Source organism: Pleurodeles waltl, chromosome 10, assembly GCF_031143425.1.
Source record: "Pleurodeles waltl isolate 20211129_DDA chromosome 10, aPleWal1.hap1.20221129, whole genome shotgun sequence".
NCBI classification, from domain to species: domain Eukaryota; kingdom Metazoa; phylum Chordata; class Amphibia; order Caudata; family Salamandridae; genus Pleurodeles; species Pleurodeles waltl.
In genome coordinates this window covers 746186359-746205257 of record NC_090449.1, presented here as the reverse complement: position 1 = coordinate 746205257, position 18899 = coordinate 746186359, and the positions used below count along the sequence as shown (strand labels likewise).

Below are 18899 nucleotides of genomic sequence, written 5' to 3'. Positions count from 1 at the left end.
AAAACACAACCTTATCTCAGTCCATTTTGCATGGAGATTTTCTTTGCTAGGGCCTCCTCAATATCGACCTCACCTCTCACTCTTAGGTATCTCGAATTTTACTACTGTTTCCCAAAGTAACACCCTCCTTGCTTCACTGTAATTAACATTCAGGCCCTCATTACGAGTCTTTTGTTCCTAGGACCACCAGATTCGCGGTGGCGGTCGGACCGCAGCCAGTGCGGCGGTCAGACAGCCACATAATGACTGTGGCAAAAGCGCCACGGTCCGACCGCCGGCACCGCCACTTCTTCACTGGCCAATGCCTGGTGGTGCCAGCGCTCTTAATCTTTCTTAGGTAGAAGTAGGCAAAGCAGCATTTCTGCAGCAGGATGTGTCAATTCTAAGTGATGCACAGGTGTCATCACGTTAGTTCTTGTGTTGCAGCATCACATTCCTCTCCAAGGGCCTAGGACTGGATTTGGCACCCTGTGGCAGAGCAAGACTCTCAGCAGGAATTCAGGTGCTGGTAGCAAGATGAGGGTGAAGTCTTTGATGTCCCTGAGACTTCGGAAACAGGAGGCCAGCTCAGTCAGGCCCTTGGAGAAACTTTAGATTGCAGGATGTAGAGAGTTAAGTCTCATCCTCTCACTCCCAGGCAAAAAGTAGCAGGCAGCAGGCCAAAACAGCAGCGCAAACAGCAACGTGGCAGTCCCTCCTGACAATACCTCAATCCTTCTTCCTAGTAGTATCTCTTCCATCCAGAAGTGTTCCCAGTGTATGGTGTCTGAGGCCCAGTACTTATACCCAAATATGCCTTTGAAGCTGGGGAGACTTCAAAGAGTGACTTTGAAGTGCCCCAGTTCTCTTACAGCCCAGTCCTGCCTGCCAGGAAGTCTGTGGGGGGGGGGGTTTCAGTCCTTTGTATGGGGTCAGGTCACTACACTTTGAAGAGTGAGTGAGAGCCCCCCCTTTCCTGCCCAGGAAGACCCACCGGTACGGATATGGAATGCAGGGGCAGTGGAGTGTCCTGTGTTTTATGGCTGTCTGGATGGACTGTACAGATGTAGCTGTCATGTAAACCTTACACAGACCAGACGTGGATTGGAGGCAGGCTAAGGCACAGAATGGTTAAAATAAGAAAATGCCAACTTTCTAAAAGTGGCATTTTCAGACCAGCAATTTGAAAACCACCTTTACTAAAAGATGTATTTTCAAATTGTGAGTCCAGAGATACCAAACTCAATTTTCCTATCTTTTCACAATTGGAAATTACACTTAAAAGATGTTTAAGGCAATCCCCATACTAGTCTATGGGTGAGATAGGTCTTACAAAATTGAAAAACGAATTTAAGGGCTTTTCATTACCTGAACATGCTAAACTTAAAAGTACATGTCCAACTTTTTAAATACACAGCACCATGCCCTTGGGCTAACCAGGGCCTACCTTAGGCATGTCTTGTAATAAAAAGGAAGGTTTGGGCCTCACAAGTAGGTACACTTACAAGGTCAAACTGGCAGTTTAAACTGCATGCACAGGCTCTGCAATGGCAGGCCTGAGACATGTTTGCAAGGCTACCATAGTGGGTGGCACAACAAGTGCTGCAGACCCACTATTAGCATTTGGCTTACAGGTCCTGTGCACTTTACTGAAGACTTACAAGGTCAAACTGGCAGTTTAAACTGCTTGCACAGGCTCTGCAATGGCAGGCCTGAGACATGTTTGAAAGGCTACCATAGTGGGTGGCACAACAAGTGCTGCAGATCCACTAGTAGCATTTGTCTTACAGGTCCTGTGCACTTTACTGAAGACTTACTAGTAAACCAAATATGCTAATTGTGGAGAAGCCAAAGTCACCATGCTTTAGACACAGAGCGCATGCACGTTTACACTGGATAGCAGTGGTAAAGTTCACAGAGTCCTAAAGCCACCAAAACCAAAGTTCAGCAACCAGTCAAAATAGGAGGGCAGAAAGCAAAAAGTCAGGGAAACCACGCCGAAAGATGCTGGATCCAACATGTGCAATGATTCTTTTGTCTGCAAGTACCTTTGTTTGCCAATTTTGTACAATCAGTTGGAGAGGTATTTTCAAAAACACAATTAATGCACACCTCCATAAAACATCTGCTTTTTTCATTAAAGGTGGAAATTGCGAAACTGGTTTGCATGCAATTTAACTTTATATCTACACACTTCAGGATATGCCTTAATACAGAGGCGCTAGCATCTACATTACCTGTACTAGGGTCATCTGGGAACCAAGTGCTAAGAGGATCTTTTCAGTCTTGGTGGGGTAGGGATTATCCCGATGTTTGTAGAGCCACTGTTTCAAGGGACGTGCCATGTCCTGAAGAGCTTGGCGCTTGTGCCTCACCTTCCCGCTGTTCCCACGAGAACTGCACAAAATAAACAGTGCAACCACTTTTCAATCATTACACAACATTATACAAACGGAACTTCCAAAAGACATTAAATCAAATGCTACAGAGCATGGTTGTGTCAGTGTCTGTGTGGGTCTGTGAGTGGGTGCATGAGGGTCTGAGTGGGTCTGTGAGTAGATGGGTCAGTGTCTGAGTAGGTCTGTGAGTGTATGTGTGAGGGTTTCAGTGGGTCTGCGAGTGGGTGTGTGAGGCTCTGAGTGGTCTGTGAGTGGGTGCATCAGTGTCTCACAGGGCCTGTAAGTGGGTGCATTAGTGTATGAGTGAGTCTGTGAGTGGGTGCATGAGGTTCTGAGTAGGTGCACAAGTGTCTGAGTGGGTGTGTGAGTGCATGTATTAGTGAATGAATTAGTGTATGAACGAGTCTGTGGTTTCTCTTTCAAATTTTTTCATATTCGCGAATGTTTCGCAAGTCATTTGCGAATGTTCATGAATAATGCACATGGTGACGCAAAATTATTTTAAACCCATAATTTGCCCCTAAAACACACCCATATCACACCCCTATGGTCAGGGTTCCTCCACCCTGACCCCGTGTGCTACCTTCAATTAGGATTTTCACCCCTGGGGACCGTGTTCCATGAAATAAAATGGTGGTTGCAACTTTCTAGTCAGATTGTGGTCAGCCAATTAAAGTGTTTCTGTTTGCACGCTCCTTCATGAATATTCACTAATTAGTCACAAGCCCAGATATACAAATTTGGATTTCGTCTAATAGATCCAGAACCACTGAGCAGACTTACATCAAATAAGCAAAAGCATGACCTGCGTACCGAAAGCTAGTTTTCTGCCAAATGTGGTGTACTTCCGTCTAGTGGTTCGAGCTGGAGTCATGTCTAAATGTCCTATGGGAATTAACATTGGAAATGCAACTTTTTGACCCGCCGCCTTTTTCTCGGCCCTCGCTTGACGGATCAACCCCAAACCTTCCATACACAACAAGAATCACCAGGGCACTTTCTGGGGGAAATTTTGTGAAGCTTCGACAAACGGTGCCAAAGATATAGGCAAGTCAAAAAACATTTTTTCTATAGAAACTAGGTCCTAACTATACCAACTGCAGACCAACAGTAGGCTTATTTTATATATATATATATATATATATATATATATATATATATATATATATATATATATGTATAATAAATATAGATATATATATATATACCCTTTTTGATATGTTTAATCCACTGAACATGGATATTTGGGAATTCTTAAGAAAAGTATCATAAACATTTGTAAGAGCACATTTAAAAAAAAAAGTGCTCAAAGATATTGCACCAACATTTTGCAAATGGATTAGACTTTTTTGAACCAGTCTCTATACTGATAGGTCAGGTCATAAAATACTAAATTGCAGGAGATAACAAAATGATCTGCCTAATATAATTGTTAGATCTGTCACCCTTGGCATGGAGTTCCCTCAACTGTTTTGCCTTCACCCCTCCTATTGTCTGAATTTTGTTTCTGTTGGAACTAGGACTCTGTGCACTTTACCACTACTAACCAGTGTGAAGGTGCTTGTGCTTCCTCCCTAAAGCATTGTAAAACTGGTTCACACCTGGTTGGCATATGTAATTTACTTATAAGTCCCTAGAATAGGTTCCTACATGTACCCTGGGACTGTAAATTGAATGCTACTAGTGGGTCTGGAGCACTCATTGTGCCACCCACTTAAGTAGCACTTTTAAACATGTCTCAGGAAGGCCAATGCAGCATGTAGAGCAGTTTTAAACTGCCAAATCTGTCTAGCAAAATAAACCCTCTGCCAGGTCTAAACCATCCTTTTTAAAACATATGTCATCCTTATGGTAGGCTCTAAGCAGCCCATATGGGAGGTTGTATTGTACTTTAAATGTAGGGCATGTGCTTTTAAGATGTACATGACCTGGTTGTAAAACACTTCTTAATTTGTTTTTCACTACTGTAAGGCCTCTCTCTCTCATTGAAGAACACTGGCTTACCTTTTTAGATTTAATAAGTGCTAACGTTTGATTGGGAGCTAAGAGAGATTTCAAGTTTGGACTCAAATGACTTAATGGAAATACTCCTTATTGGTAAAGTCAGATTTTAAGTTAGGCTTTGGGCCTTTGGGTATTTTCTCCCAGACAGTGTTTGCCTTTGGTTCTTTGGGTATTCCTCCCAGACAGTGAAACAGTGAGACAAAGGGGAACTAGGTTTGTCAGGATGGGTTATCCTGCCAGCATAGGTATGATGTAGCTGTTCCCTGTCCTACTTAAATTTCAAAGGAATACCTCCAGCCACACACAAAGGAACCTGACACCATCCTTTTGTCAACCAGACTACATGGAGCTTGGCAGGGGAAGGGGAAAACTTTACAGAACTAGATGTGGGGGTAGGCAGGATCTTACACCCACTTCAAAGGCTGGTCCCAGGTATAAATATTGGCCCTCCTGATACACTCTTCAGTACACTCCTGGACCTGTGGACATTACAGAAGAAGAACGTACTTGATCCCCTGAGGATTGCCCCGCTGCTTGATGCCCCCCTTTTTCCCTAGAAGAGTGCCTTGCTGCTTGAGCCCTGCCTTGTTCCTTGGAGGACTGTTCTGATGCTACCAGAGCACTGCCCTGATGCTTGAGGCATGCCTTGTTCCCTAGAGGGGAGCCCTACTGCTTGCAACCTGTCTTTTTCTTCAGATGACTGATGTGCTGCTTTAGAAGGAAGATTGGGCCTACTATCTTCATTCCAGGCTAACCTGAGTGACTCCAAGGATCAGTTTGCTAACCTCCTGGTCGGGCACAACAAGATACTGAGGCCTTCACGCAGCTGCCTAGCTGACCTGCTGCAGTGGACCTGCCTAGAGCTGTGGAGCCCTGCTGGCCTCTGCTGTAGTGAGTGTCTGATCCCAAAGTGGTGCCTTCCCAGGTCCTGGACAGTTAGCTGTCATCAGAGAGCACTCCTTCATGCCTACCTGAAGGTTACATCAAATCCAGCATGAAGCAAAGCAAAACCCAACAAAGTCTCGCAGCACAGCTGAAAGCTTCTATGGAACTGATGCTGAGCGACGCAAAGCCTCGTCGTACAGCTGAAAACTTCATCAGAACCGATGAGAGTGACACAGAACCTCACCGCACAGCTGAAAGCTTCACAGGATCCAATGCCAAGGGATAGAAAGCTCTGCAACACCTTGCCACACAGCTGAAAACTTCCTCAGAAACAATGCCAACCGAGGCGAAGCCTAACAGAGCAATGCTACGCAGACCTTGCTCAAAGGACGTAAGATACAACTCCTAAAAGGCCAAACTTGGTCCAGTGCTTGGCCTACACTGCATCGCAGTTATTTCAAGAACACTGCAAATCAGTTAAAATCCCAACCTGAGCGTTGGAAACTCATCAATGGTTTGCTACTGCAATTGGGGTTGTACACCATTGAAATATTCCTTTCTGAATTGTCAATAGGAGGTGCCACTAGAGTGAGTAGCAGTTCCAGGGACAGGAAGGGTAAAAATGAGAAGCAGGAAATAGTGAGGACAGTTATAGTTGGCTGTTGAGATAATGATCAGAGAGAAAAGTGGTTTTAGAACTAGAGGACTCGTACAAAGCCCTTTTGTGATTGTGAACCCTTTGATTTGCAAAATTATAGGGTGTACAACAGCAAAGGGCTTTTATTTTTTAACAAAAGCCCTATTACAAGTTTAAAAAAATGTTTTGACTTACGATCCTTTGTTAATCACAAAAAAGAAGGTTCGTAAATGGCCATCCCCCTCGTATTTACAATTCCGTGAATTAATATAGTCTGCCTTAGTAGTCTCAATAACGAAAACTAGGTAATATGCATTCTGCAATGCTATTGTGAGGAATTGTCTAGACTAAAAGGAAACATATGCGAACATATGTAACTTTGTGGCTGCATTCAGTAAAAAGAATGGAATGCTACAAATTTCTGAATGCATGTATGTGAAATAGTATCCCTGGTTACTCGTTCCTGTAGAGTGTATAATTGTTAACTGTAAGGACAAGCACATTGTCCATTGTTGTACTCTCTTTAAAACAGACTTTGACTCCTTTTGTTTGGTAGAGATGCACTGTATAAAAATACCAAGAAAATCAATACCAATAATATTTCTGAAACATAGGGGCCAAGGGGAATCCAGGGAGGTATAATTGTGTGGATTCCATTAGTTGTTGTTACCTAGATTGACCTGCAGAAGCTAAACTTTGCCAAAAAAACAATGTATTCACAATTCCCATCGGGGATGCCTAGCTATCCTGTGTATTTCTGAAAATTTGAGAATCATGGGGTTTCTTGTATTGAGCTCGTGCATTTTTGTGCCCTTTAAATGTCAAGCTATGGCTAAAAAGCAATTCACTCACATCTGGGCATTGGAAAACAATGGAATTTGGAGCTAAAATCAAAACTACCAATCTGCTACCAACACCACCTGGTAAACACAGCATGTATGGATAGGCCAATCTACAAAATAGGAAAATCTCAAAAGTGTGCTGATTCAGAACCGTCGAAACCGATTTAGCAGGTAGGACAAGATAGGTCACAATGGGCATTCCAAACTGGGTGATGTTTGGCATGTATCACAAATGAAATCATTCCTGGAACTTCAAACACTTTAAATTAAAAAAAAACTATTTTATAAAAAGTGGGTTAATTCAGATTATTGGGTACAATAAGCCATAACGTTTCTTGATACACAATACTGTTTAATTGTATTATTCATTCTCGAATTATACAAATATTCATCATTGTACGCTATGGCTTGGTTATTGCCTCTGAAAAGGAATGAGGACGATAAAAATGCATGGAGTTTTTTCTAATTGGTGTTCACTACATTCTTTTCTGGTGAAAACATTGTTGCCAATGTCTCCTATTTATTCGCATGCACCACTTTGAATTATTAGCTGTCTGAAAAATCTTTGGCATTGTACACAAACTCTTGTTGAATTCAACATGTTATCTAGCTTTCATATCTCTTTCTGAACTCTTCCCTAGGTTTCACATCTATTTTTTACACTAATTACATACAGGGTAGAAAATACAAAAATAGAAATTTTGGCCACTGTTACAAAACTGCACACACAGTGGTAAAAAAAAACATTATATTTTCACCCTTCTTCCTCTTCCAAGCAGATGGGAAACGAACCTTTTATTATTATTTGTAGAAAAGATGACTCACACTTTCTTGAACAGACTGTTATTCCTTTTAACAAAATTGCCATGTTGTGGCCATGTCCTTAGAACCCTTCAGAGGAAACTACAAACTCTGGGAATCTATGCAATTTATAATGTCGGAATACAAGGCATTCATTTAGTTTGAATAATATATGTGGAAACACATGTGAAGGCTTACCCATTAACATCGAAAAATTTAGTACTAGTGGGGCAGACCCTTAGCACTTAAGGGTTTAGGTGACATTAAAGGCCAGATTTACAAGGCCCTAGCGCCTCTTAGTGCCACACTAGCATCATTTTCTTTACGCTAATGTGGCATTAGGAGGTCATTCTCCTTCACCATATTTGCAAAGTGGTGCAATGTTTGCATTACGCCACTTTGCGCCCCCTTGTGCCACATTATACCTGTGCGAGGCATAATGTATGCAAGGGGGGCATTCCCCCACAGGGAGGCCCGCAAGAATGGTGCATTGAAATTTACAACATTTCACTGCACTATTTTTAGCATCATTTTTAACTTTTAACGCCTGCTCAGAGCAGACGTTAAAATTATGTGCCCATTACTTTCAGTGAATCTCCCTTTACTTTGCAGGATTAGCGCCATAAATTATAATTTATGGCGCTAATCCTGCAAAGTACCACAATAGCATCATACATTTTGATGCCATTTTCCTAAGGTGCGCTGTATTGTAAATATGGGGGGGGGGGTGAGGGGGTGCAAGAAAAGTGTGCATCACAGCTAATGCACCACTTTCTGGCCCTACATTTTTTTTATGTGACTGTATTATTGTTCTTTGACATGAGTACAATACAGAATCTGACATTAGTAAGGCATTGCAGAACATTTTGGTAGTCCAGGGTGACTTTCCAGGTGGACCCGAGGTTTCCAGCCCTGCCCAAAGTTTGATTCTGTTTGGGAAGGTGTGCGACCAGTGGACTGAACGATCTGTTAAATGATAATGTAAGCATTAAGTAGTTGAGAGTCTGAAAGGTGAGGCCAAAGGGTTGCACCAAATGCAGACTTCTTAGTGGCATGCATTGTCACTGCCCAGCATAGGTGTGTACTAGGTGGCTTGTGAGTTGGGAGCCTTGATAATCAGTAAATGCAATTTTGCACTGCGTTGGGTGTGTGCTCATGGTACTGCCTAAGGCGTTCTGTTTTAGCATACCCTATGCTGGGTTTTGGTGAGCAGTGCAGTTGGGAATTTGGCAATATCTAAGCTAGGTTTCAGTGCTTGGGCAATGTTCTGCCTGGAGTCTACTGTTTGACATTATAAAGTGACTCACCATATTTCAACGGTCATACAAGTCCATATGTGCATAATTCTAATCTGAAGGATGGTTAGTTAAGGATAAGTATTTATAAAAAGTCTCATGAAGTTTTGTTGCAGCTACAGATTTCCTTCTTCATAAGTGCCCCAAGGTATATGATAATGATCTAAGCAACTAACAAATTTATAAGAAGTGTGTGAAGTAGTTTCTAGTATAATTATAATGAAATTCCATGGGAAACCCGTCACATTTGCATGAAAATCAGGAACAATTGATATCACACTAGGTAAATTTTCAGAGACAAACTATGTGGATTTTCCAACGAAGCTGGGTTTTATTAGAGTGACAATCATCTCGTAAATTTAGTGAAAATTATCTTGCAGAACATAAAAGGGGATATTTTACAAACTACTGACATTGCAAAAATCATAAACTTCACAAATCCTGGCAGAAAAAAAAAAACCTTGAACACAATTTATGTGTTTATGATTCTTGTAAACATAGAAACAATGTTTACTGAATTTAAAAAAAGTAAAGCAATATATCTCTTATAACGCTGATCCAGTGACTCTGAACAAATCCACAGGTACAAAGAAGTTTAAGAGCTTGATTTAGAGTTTGGTGAATGGGATACTGTGTCACAAACGTGATGGGTATCCCGTTTGTCGCATTAAAAGTACATTATATTGATATCCTTAGGAATTTGATTAAGACATGTGATATCCATCATATTTGTCATAGAGTACCCAATAAGCTAAAGTCTAAATCAGGCCCTAAGTTACTTAGGCACCGGAGAAAAATAAAACTTAATGAGTGAGGAGAACAAATTGAGAACGTGAAAGAGGAGTATACAGCAAAAATGAATAATCACTAATACTGAAAACAAATATATAACTCAGAGAATAAAATAAACAAAATTAATCGTTCTATATGTATATGAATATGTTCTGGTTCTTAACAAACCGTTACTTCAAGTCTGTGTGTTACCGACCTAAATTATTAAAAATCACTGTAAGCCTCTTCTTCAAAAAAAGACACAGCTCAGGAACTCGTGCCACACAACAGACCTCAGACACCCCAAAAGCACTCCTGTGCATTCTGCTTAATGCTCCGTCCATCTGCAAACACGCCACAGAAATCTGGGACACCATCACCACCATCAGCCCCTATCCTGAGGTGGTCTTCATCACCGAGACGTGGCTCAACCTCTCCTTGTCCCTTGATATCTCCACTGCGATGCCCAATGGCTACAAAATGATACACTGAGACCGCACAAACACACAGAGGAGGCATCGCCATCATCCACAAGGAAACCGACCAATGCACCACCACCAAAGACAACACATGCCAATCATGGAACACCTCAGCTTCCAACTTCACATTGACGCTAAGACAACCAGCAGAGAAACCTCGCATACAGCCCGGTGAAGGCTTCTGCAACGCCATCAGTGAATTAATCACCCCTCTCGCCATTGAATCCAAGCACTACATCTTCTTCGGTGCCCTCAACTTCCACCTTGACGACCCCAAAGACGCCAACTCCATCAACCTCCTGGAAAGTATGAGCAACATCGGCCTCATCTAGCTGGTCACATGCCCCACAAACAGAGCAGGACACGCATTGTACACCATCTTCACAGCCAGCAACAAAGTCAAGTTCTGCCATGCCTTCGAGCTCACCTGGACCGACCAAGGCATAGTGCACTTCACCACTGCAGGTTCCCCGTGCACCACCACTAAGCCCCCTAGCTCCCCACACCACAGCTGGAACAAGGTTACAGAAACTCAGTGGATGCCCACCCTCATCTCCACCTGGCCTGACACCTCTAGAAACCTAAATCAAGCTGTCCAGAACTTCTCCATCATGATCTCCAACTGTGCAAACAAAGTCGCCACCATGAAGCGAGCCAACTCCAGAAGGTCCACCAAACACGCCAGCTGGTACACACCTGAACTCCGTATCATCAAATGCAAATGCAAGCAACTAGAAAGACATTGGTGTTCCAACAGGAATCCCACAGACATTGCCGCCTTCAAATCAGCCCTCAGCAAGTACCATCAATGCCTCAAAGAAGCTACGAGAGAAGCCCTGACAGACATTATTGAGGCAAGCACTCACTGCACCAAGGAACTCTTCAGCATCGTCAGAGAATTCTTGTGCCCTCCAGCCACTGAGAACACAATACGCTCTTCCCAAGAACTGTGGGACACCAAGCAAGCTACTTCCACAAGATATCTACCATATACTGCAACTTTGATCCACAACCCACTGACATCGACAGCCTCCTGACACCAACAGACACCTCCCACTAACAGCCGCTCACCACCTGGATGCCAATCACAATGTAGAACAACACTATCATCATGACCTTCATTTTCTCCGGAGCACTATCTGACCCCTGCCCCCATCATACCATCAACCTCGGACACAAAGAAGTCAGCGGTGCACTCACCACCATCCTCAAGACAGCCATTGCCACAACCTCCTTCCCCAGTCCATGGAAACATGCAGAATTTAGACCCCTCCTGAAGAAGCCCTCCACAGACCCCAACAGAATAAAAAAATACCGACCCATCATGCTGCTTACATTCCCCACCAAAGTCCTCAAGAAAGCCATCAACCACCAGTTCACTGAACACCTAGAAAGGAACAAACTCCTCGACATCTCCCAATCTGGCTTCCACACCAACCACAGCACCAAAACCACACTGATCGCTGCAACCAACGACATCAGAACCCTCCTTGACAGAGGTAAAACAGCAGCCCTCATCCTTCTTGACCACTCGGCGGCGTTCCACACATTATCCCACCACACCCTCATCAGAAGACTCCACCACATTGCCATCCAGGAAGACGCCCTCACATGGATCGCATCATTCCTTACAGGTCATACCCAGAGAATCCACCTACCGCTCTTCACCTCTGAACCCAAGAGCATCATCTGCAGCCTCCCCCAAGGATTGTCACTCAACCCCACCTTATTCCACACTTACATGACACCATTGGTGGATATCGTCCAGTCCCATGGCCTCATCACCATGTCCTATGCGGATGACACCCAACTCATTCTCTCACTCACAGAAGACCCCACCAGAACAAACTTCTGGAACACCATAAATGTCGGCAGTTGGATGAGAACCAACTGCCTACAGCTCAATACAGACAAGATGGAAGTACTGATTTTGGGAAGAACACCTCACTGTGGGACATCAACTGGTAACCCCCCCGAACTCGAGCCCACACACACCCTCACCAACCATGCCTGCAACCTCAAAATCATCATGGACAGTAAACTTTCCCTGGAATGCTAAATCAACGCAGTCTCTGCCACCTGCTCCCACACCCTCTACATGATTAAAAGATCTTTGAATGGATCCCTATCAACACCGGGAAAATGGCCACACAAGCCTCGTCACCAGCCAGCTGGACTACTGAAACACACTCTCCACCTGTACCACCACCCTGCTCCTCAAGAGACTGCAGGCCATACAGGACACAGCACCCAGACTCATCCTCAGCCTTCCCAAATGGATCCACATCCCCTCCATCTCAGGAACCTCCACACACCTACAAAGCCCTCCATGACCTGAGAGAAGCCTACATCAACCATCACTTGAACTTCCACCAGCCTGCTAGACAACTGTATTCCACTTCCCTCGCCCTAGTCCACGTTCATCACATCTGCCGAAGTCACAGCAAAGGTCGTTCTTTCTCTTACCTTGCTACCAATTCCTGGAATTACTTCCCACCTACGAATATCACCATCACTGGCGGACTTAAGAAAGGGACTCAAGACCTAACTCTTCAACTAGAGACCTCCGAGACCTCAGCTCCTGATTGATTGATTCCTTTGGCTTGCCTTTTCTCCCTTCCATCCAACTTGTCTCTTCTTGTAACCGCTCTCTTGTCTCCTACTTTGTCCTCCTTCCTCACTCCCTTGCTGCCTTAATGATGCTTTACTATGGGTGTGAACACCCAATAGGGAAACATAAACGAATGTTTGGATATGGGTTTCATTGTCCCTTCATCAAATTCAATATGCTTCTCTTTGTGATGTTCATAGCAGGACTGTTATAGTTTAGAAAATACCCCCAGAGGCAGGAGCAGAATAAAAGATTGATCTGTCACTTCATAACAACCACTATACAGTTCTGATTTGCCAGAGTGACAAGTCATGTAAATCTTCAGTTAGTTAAGCATGGATGAAGTATGATGAGGAGTTCAGTTTCTGGATTTTAGAGGGTAAGGAAGTGAGGTGGAGCGAATTGGATCTGGATTAATGATGGCAATGGATGGCACCCACAAGGCCAATACCAACTGTGCTAGCCAGTAGGTTGTTTCTTCCTTATCAGCCCTTTTTGGGGCACTGTACACAAGGTGGGTGGCAGCAGTCACATAAGGTAGGCTATAGCAAGTAGAGTAGTAGGGGGAAGAGTAGTGAGAGGAGGAACTTCCTGGAATTCAAAAGGGACATGTGTAGTAGGCTGCTTTGTAGATTCACGCTTTAGTGTGCTGTAAGTGTAGGGCCCAGAACCCAGTGGTTAGCATGGTTTGATTTTCAAAGGGGTTGCCCTGGGGCCATCAGGAAGGGGCAACATTTTCAATAGAGGTGGTACAACTGGGCTCACTCTGATTAAACAGGAGATATTGTAACCCTGGTTCTTAATTATTAAGCTAAGGAGGCAAGTCTTACATTGTGAGGTTTTGCAACTGATTTTCCGTTGGGCTGTAAGGGTTCTCACTTGAGGTGATGGAAGGAGAATTTGACAGTGTAGGTGTGGCCAAAAGCGGTAATGAAAAAACTGGGGAAGGAAATAGAGAACATGTGTGGCTTTATTGACAGTGGATTGTGTATCCACTGGGGGTTGTGCCCAAAAAGTGGAAGGGAGTTCAGGTAATACACTGCTTGTTTTGGACAAAGGGTTTGTTGGTTAATGATTTAATTGCAAAGGAGGATATCTCAGTCAGATATACTATAGTTGAGTTAGGGGTTGGTTAGGAGTTGTAGGGGTAGGCACAGAGATGGGGAAGTGCAACATTAAGCCCACGGAATTGAAGCAGTTATCTAAGGAAATGGTTGGAGGTGCAGTTGAAGTTATTGAAGGAATCTTTGCACATCAAAAGGTTGGAGATAGAGAAGGTGTTTGAACACTTGAAATTTGCATGCTGGGTGGTATGTGACTATAGGACGTTTCAGCCATGTCTGGAGAAGTTTTACTATAGCACGCTGTGAGGTTGAAGGCAGCGGTGAAGGGGAAGTGTTGATCTTGGTGAAATATCTGTGGCATTTCAATGGTGTCACTATATGGGCATTGGGGGATGAACTGTAGTGGGGGTTCAAATGTATTCACATGCTGCGAGTGCAGGCAGCTTTGGATTGCACTGGCAAGAAAGATGGTGTGTGCAGCATTGGCCAGAGGTGTGACTAAGTGAAGGACGCAGTACATATTTTCCAGTGTTGTTTGTTGGCGAAAATGTTGGTTTTGTAGCAATAGTAACTGGCAAACAAAAAGGTGAATTTCAGTGCCTATGACAGAGCTGGTGGATATGCAGACAGCAATAGATTAGAAGGTACTGAGGATGTTACAGGTGTTTCTTTAGGAGTGCATGCCTCTCAATATTATTATTTGGACTTGTCACTTGCCAGGTGTGGAGAATGAAATAGCTGATATGCTATCTCATTCCTAATGGAAGAGATAGAATGGTTTGGTGCCGGAGACTGATAAAATGAAGATGGTGATGCAAGCAGAGTTGTGGGCACTAGGATTGTTAGGGTGCTGCATTTGAATGCACTGTGAGGGACATCAGCGATTGCTCATAGGAAGGCATGCAGCAGGAGCTCTGGACAGTATGACAATAAGAAGAGTTAAAATGGGCAGAAAAGGTGTGAGGAGGAGGGAGTATGCCATTTATTTTATGTTATAGTTGATCAAGAAAGGATTGTTGCCAGCAACTGTTGCAGGGAAGATGGCTGGGGTTTCCTTTTATGGCAAGATCTTCTTGGGTAATGAGTCAAGCGCAGGAGAGATGGGAGTAGCTTGCTTCAGGGTTGAAGCTGGGAGAAGAGAGTCAGGGCAAGTGAGGGGCTTGTAACAATAGGAATGTTGCAGACTTTGCTTGGGATGATGGGGAGTGTATACTCTTCCTGTTGGGAGTCCTCCCTTTAGTGTATTTATGGTGTGGTCGGTTATCAGACTTACTAGGAAGGGCAGGCCAGGAAGGACTGCAGATGGGTTATATGAGAAGGGAGTAATATATAGTGATTCATTTTAAGAGATCTAAGGCAGATTAGAGTGGCGTAGTAAGGATGTGGTTTTATGGGAGTCAGAGAGTAGAGGATATTGGCTTGAAAGGTTTTTAACATTGAGCGGCAAAGGGGGCAGTTTTCAGGCATATGAATGGAATTAAGAAGGCCAAATTTCAACTGCTATGGGTATTGAGAAGAGGTTTTGCTCATGGCAAGAAGAGGTTCTAACACACCCATTTCAGATGGAGCAGCAGCTGAGGCTAGTTTGTTAGGATTTTTAGTAAGGCAGGTTAGAGGTATTGGGAGGTGACGTTTGGCATGTATGAGGCAGTATATGAGGCTGTTGAGTTTGGTAGCAGTGCAGCAATAAGGTTTTAGCTCGGTCAATGTTCAGTCATAATGTGTTTTCTGATTTCTTCATTATGCAGCTTGGTCTTTGTCTGTGGGTCAGAAATAGCAGAATGGGTGTTTGGGTTTGTGGTAATTCTTTTGTAAAGTGGGCAGCGTTTGGGTTTGTGGTAATTCTTTTGTAAAGTGGGCAGCGTGACAGGCAAAGTAGATCAGTAAGGTAAGGTGGGAGTGAACTGGGGCCAGCTGCTACCCAGACCTATTGGGTTGCTGAAAGTAAGGGCTTGATCTATCAGGCTTGCATTTTGGGGACAATTAATTGGTACAGTTACCAGGCATAATGTTGCTTAAAGCAAAATATTGAAGGGGTTTGAAAGTGCGCTGGACTGGGCATGTGTTGTTTAGACAAAAATGGTTCCTAGAAGGATATGGCATGGGGTGGTAATGCCAGCAGCCTTATACAGAGCGAGAAGAAAGATCAACAAAGAAATGCAGGCTTTTTGTTGTGTGGAGGGGTTTCAGTAATTAATGCATGAAGACATTATGTTTGAGAATTTTGAAATATTAATTGATGACTGGGTGCCCTTGTCCTTTATTGACAATGACCCCTACTTGTTAGGTGTAAGGGAGAACGTTGCAGGACTGTTGGGGGAAGAAGGTGCGGGCGGAGCCTTGGTGTGAGGTTAGAGTGAGAGTGGCAGGGTTGCCCCGTGTGGTGCTTTTAGGACCAGATGTGGGGTGATAGAAGAGTTAGCCTGTTTCCTAGAAAGATGAGTCACTTCAAGGGGGGGGGGGCAAGTAATGGGTTATCTGCCAAATGAGTCTTGAGACTCTGAAAGATTAAGGAGATGAAGTTTGGTGAAAGGGTTGAGGCTGGGTAGAGAAACAAATGTAACTGTAAAGTGTTTGTCAGGTTTTACAATGTTAAGGGAAAAAGAGTAGTTTTAAGGATGGGGAGTTAGCCATTGTAAGCAAAACAGTGATATGAGATTTTGGATAAGTAGTATGGCAATACACCAATTTATGTTTTCTAGGTACGAGACCTGTTCTCATAAAAGTGGCCTTTTGCGTACTAAGTTTGCAATTGCCATGCTTGCGTCATCCCTCCCCAGACGAATTGTAGAAAATGTTTCAACGTTCATCATTTAACAGATTTGAGGGTTCATTTTGAGAGGCACAGAACCTTCCCAAAAACTGTAGGCCTCAGAGTACTGATAGCAGGACTTCTGGCAAAACCGACACCGAGAGGGCAGTGTTACCGAGTCATTGGATGTGGAGTTCTGACAGTCCCCTTAGAAATGGGGAATTACTGGGCAAATTGGTAAGTCCGGGCTTTACTCCACTGCTAATATCTCGTTTTTTTTCCCAGAGTTTCTCCCAAAGATTTCTGTTGCCAAGATGTTTTGGTAAAATTAAAGCCATCCACAGTGTTGCCGCAGGTTTCATAATTCCAGTCGGAACAGTAACTAGAGTTAAACGGCCTCAACGGAAGCCACTCATAATGAAAGGCTGGCTGGTTAACAGTATTGTATTCATGCTTTCTAATTTATGCCCTTGTGTTTGTCTCCTTTTCTTGACTGAAATTTTTAAAATCGGCTGAGTGTTTATTTTAATGAGGAACTAACATAAACATTACTCCTTAAAACTGTAATTTGGCATACTTCGAAATATATGCCTAGACACTGAAGCTGGGAATGTGTGCAATATAAGGCAGATTTATGGAGCTATGCTGGACTTAGTTGGATCTTAAAACACTCATGGACGCCTTTACTTAAGTACATTTCCAACAGGTGTCAGTACAGGGCTACACGAGGCCACTTAATATACGTCCACGTCTGAGTTTCCATATATTTTATTCCTTTGCATGGCAAATATTTTATTTGAAATCTGATGCTGTTGAGTTTGTCTGGTAACAACACTTTACTTAAAAACAATCTTTGTTCTACCAACCGGGGAGCTATTAAAAGTATGAACTGATGCAACCTCTAACGTGCTGCTGCTGAGCTGTAAGGAGTTCGGCCTGAGCATTCCCTGTGTATTTTGTTGGGTTTCAACGCCGTTATGTATTTCCATGAGAGGCTTAGAACTAAACACTGAACAACACTATATCTCCAACGTGCATGACATTTGATTTTACAGGGACAAATAATATATATGCAGATGTTCAGTGCAACAAACCCTATAGGACAATGCCACAATGATTGTATGCTGTTATCAGTAAGGTAATCAGTTATGCCATTTGAGGTGTCATCAGGTATGTCATCAAAGTTGGCCCATATCCAGGCCCAGGGAGTAGCCGCAATCTCATTAGAGTGGGCATTCCGTAAATTACGGAAATCATTAATGAACCCTGACTTAAGACCATTGCTAAAAGTGATGGGCTGTAAACTACTTCCAACTATAAGACATGGTGCAATCATATACCGACAGAAAATGGCTAATTGGCTTGACAGTACACAATCAATCTGCTACAGTAAAGTATTCTCTCTACCAAATTGCACAGCGCATGCCCAAATCTGTCAGGAGTTCAGTCTGACTTCCCAGAGCTGAGCTTTTAAAGTTAAATTTTGAATATACTGTGTGAAAGCCAAGCAGGCAAAAAGAAGGTACACTAAAAACCATACTTTGGGAGGCAATAAATAACCATCAGACCAATTGGCATAAGTATTTTAGTCAAGCACTGGATATGCCTGAGACCAGGGAGATCTGGGCAAGGGGCCTCCCAGTGCCAATAGTCTGTAGATTACTGACTAAGAAAGCAAAGTTAAGCTCCAGAGAACATGACTGCAAGACAATCAAGAAACTCGCTCATGGTAGGTGGGTGGCCACTCTTTACGAGTCAGGGTACTTGCCTATTTATCTCTCTTTGAAGTTCAGTGTGGCTCTCAAGCAGGAGTTAATGAGACTACGTTTGGGGCTAATCCCACTAAAAACATCTGGGTATGGCCGGAGATATTTTGAAGCCCAGGACAGGCACTGTAGAGTCCATGCCAGGCACACACTATATGTATATGTATGCAAGAAGCTGCTTCCATTTAGAGTATTCTGGCTTTGACCAATATGGCGTGCTCTACATATTGGTACTTCCAGCGAGGCCATGGGAGCATGCTTGAAAAGTGAGTGCTCACAGTTGGCTGCTAGATTTATAAAGTTCCTTAGAGCGGCCTGGTCAATATCACTGAATGCATCAGACACTATATCATGCATCTCTGATCAGACCTTTGCTTGCTCGAGGTAGTCTATGGAGACCCTGAGCTCAGTTCGAGATTACTTTGGCACCCTACATAGGGACAATGTGCTGCACTTTAGACTTTCCTGTTTTTAACTTCTGTTCTTAACTGCTGAGAACTTATAAAAGACATTTTTACCATAATTAGGTGGCTTATGTAAGCATTATTTTCAGCGTGCTCAAAATAAGAAAATAATCTTGAAGGCAAGTTTTATTGTATTGATTTTAAATATTT

General features: G+C 43.3%; 1 protein-coding gene across 2 annotated transcripts in view; it reads right to left on the bottom strand.

Annotated features, from left to right (window-relative positions):
- MKX (mohawk homeobox) overlaps nt 1–18899 on the bottom strand; it is a 162350-nt gene that overhangs the window by 123898 nt on the left and 19553 nt on the right. For both annotated transcript variants that reach the window (XM_069211315.1, XM_069211316.1), the window contains exon 3: nt 2217–2376. In XM_069211315.1, the coding sequence (XP_069067416.1) occupies nt 2217–2376 (160 nt within the window). The remainder of the gene's footprint in view (nt 1–2216; nt 2377–18899) is intronic.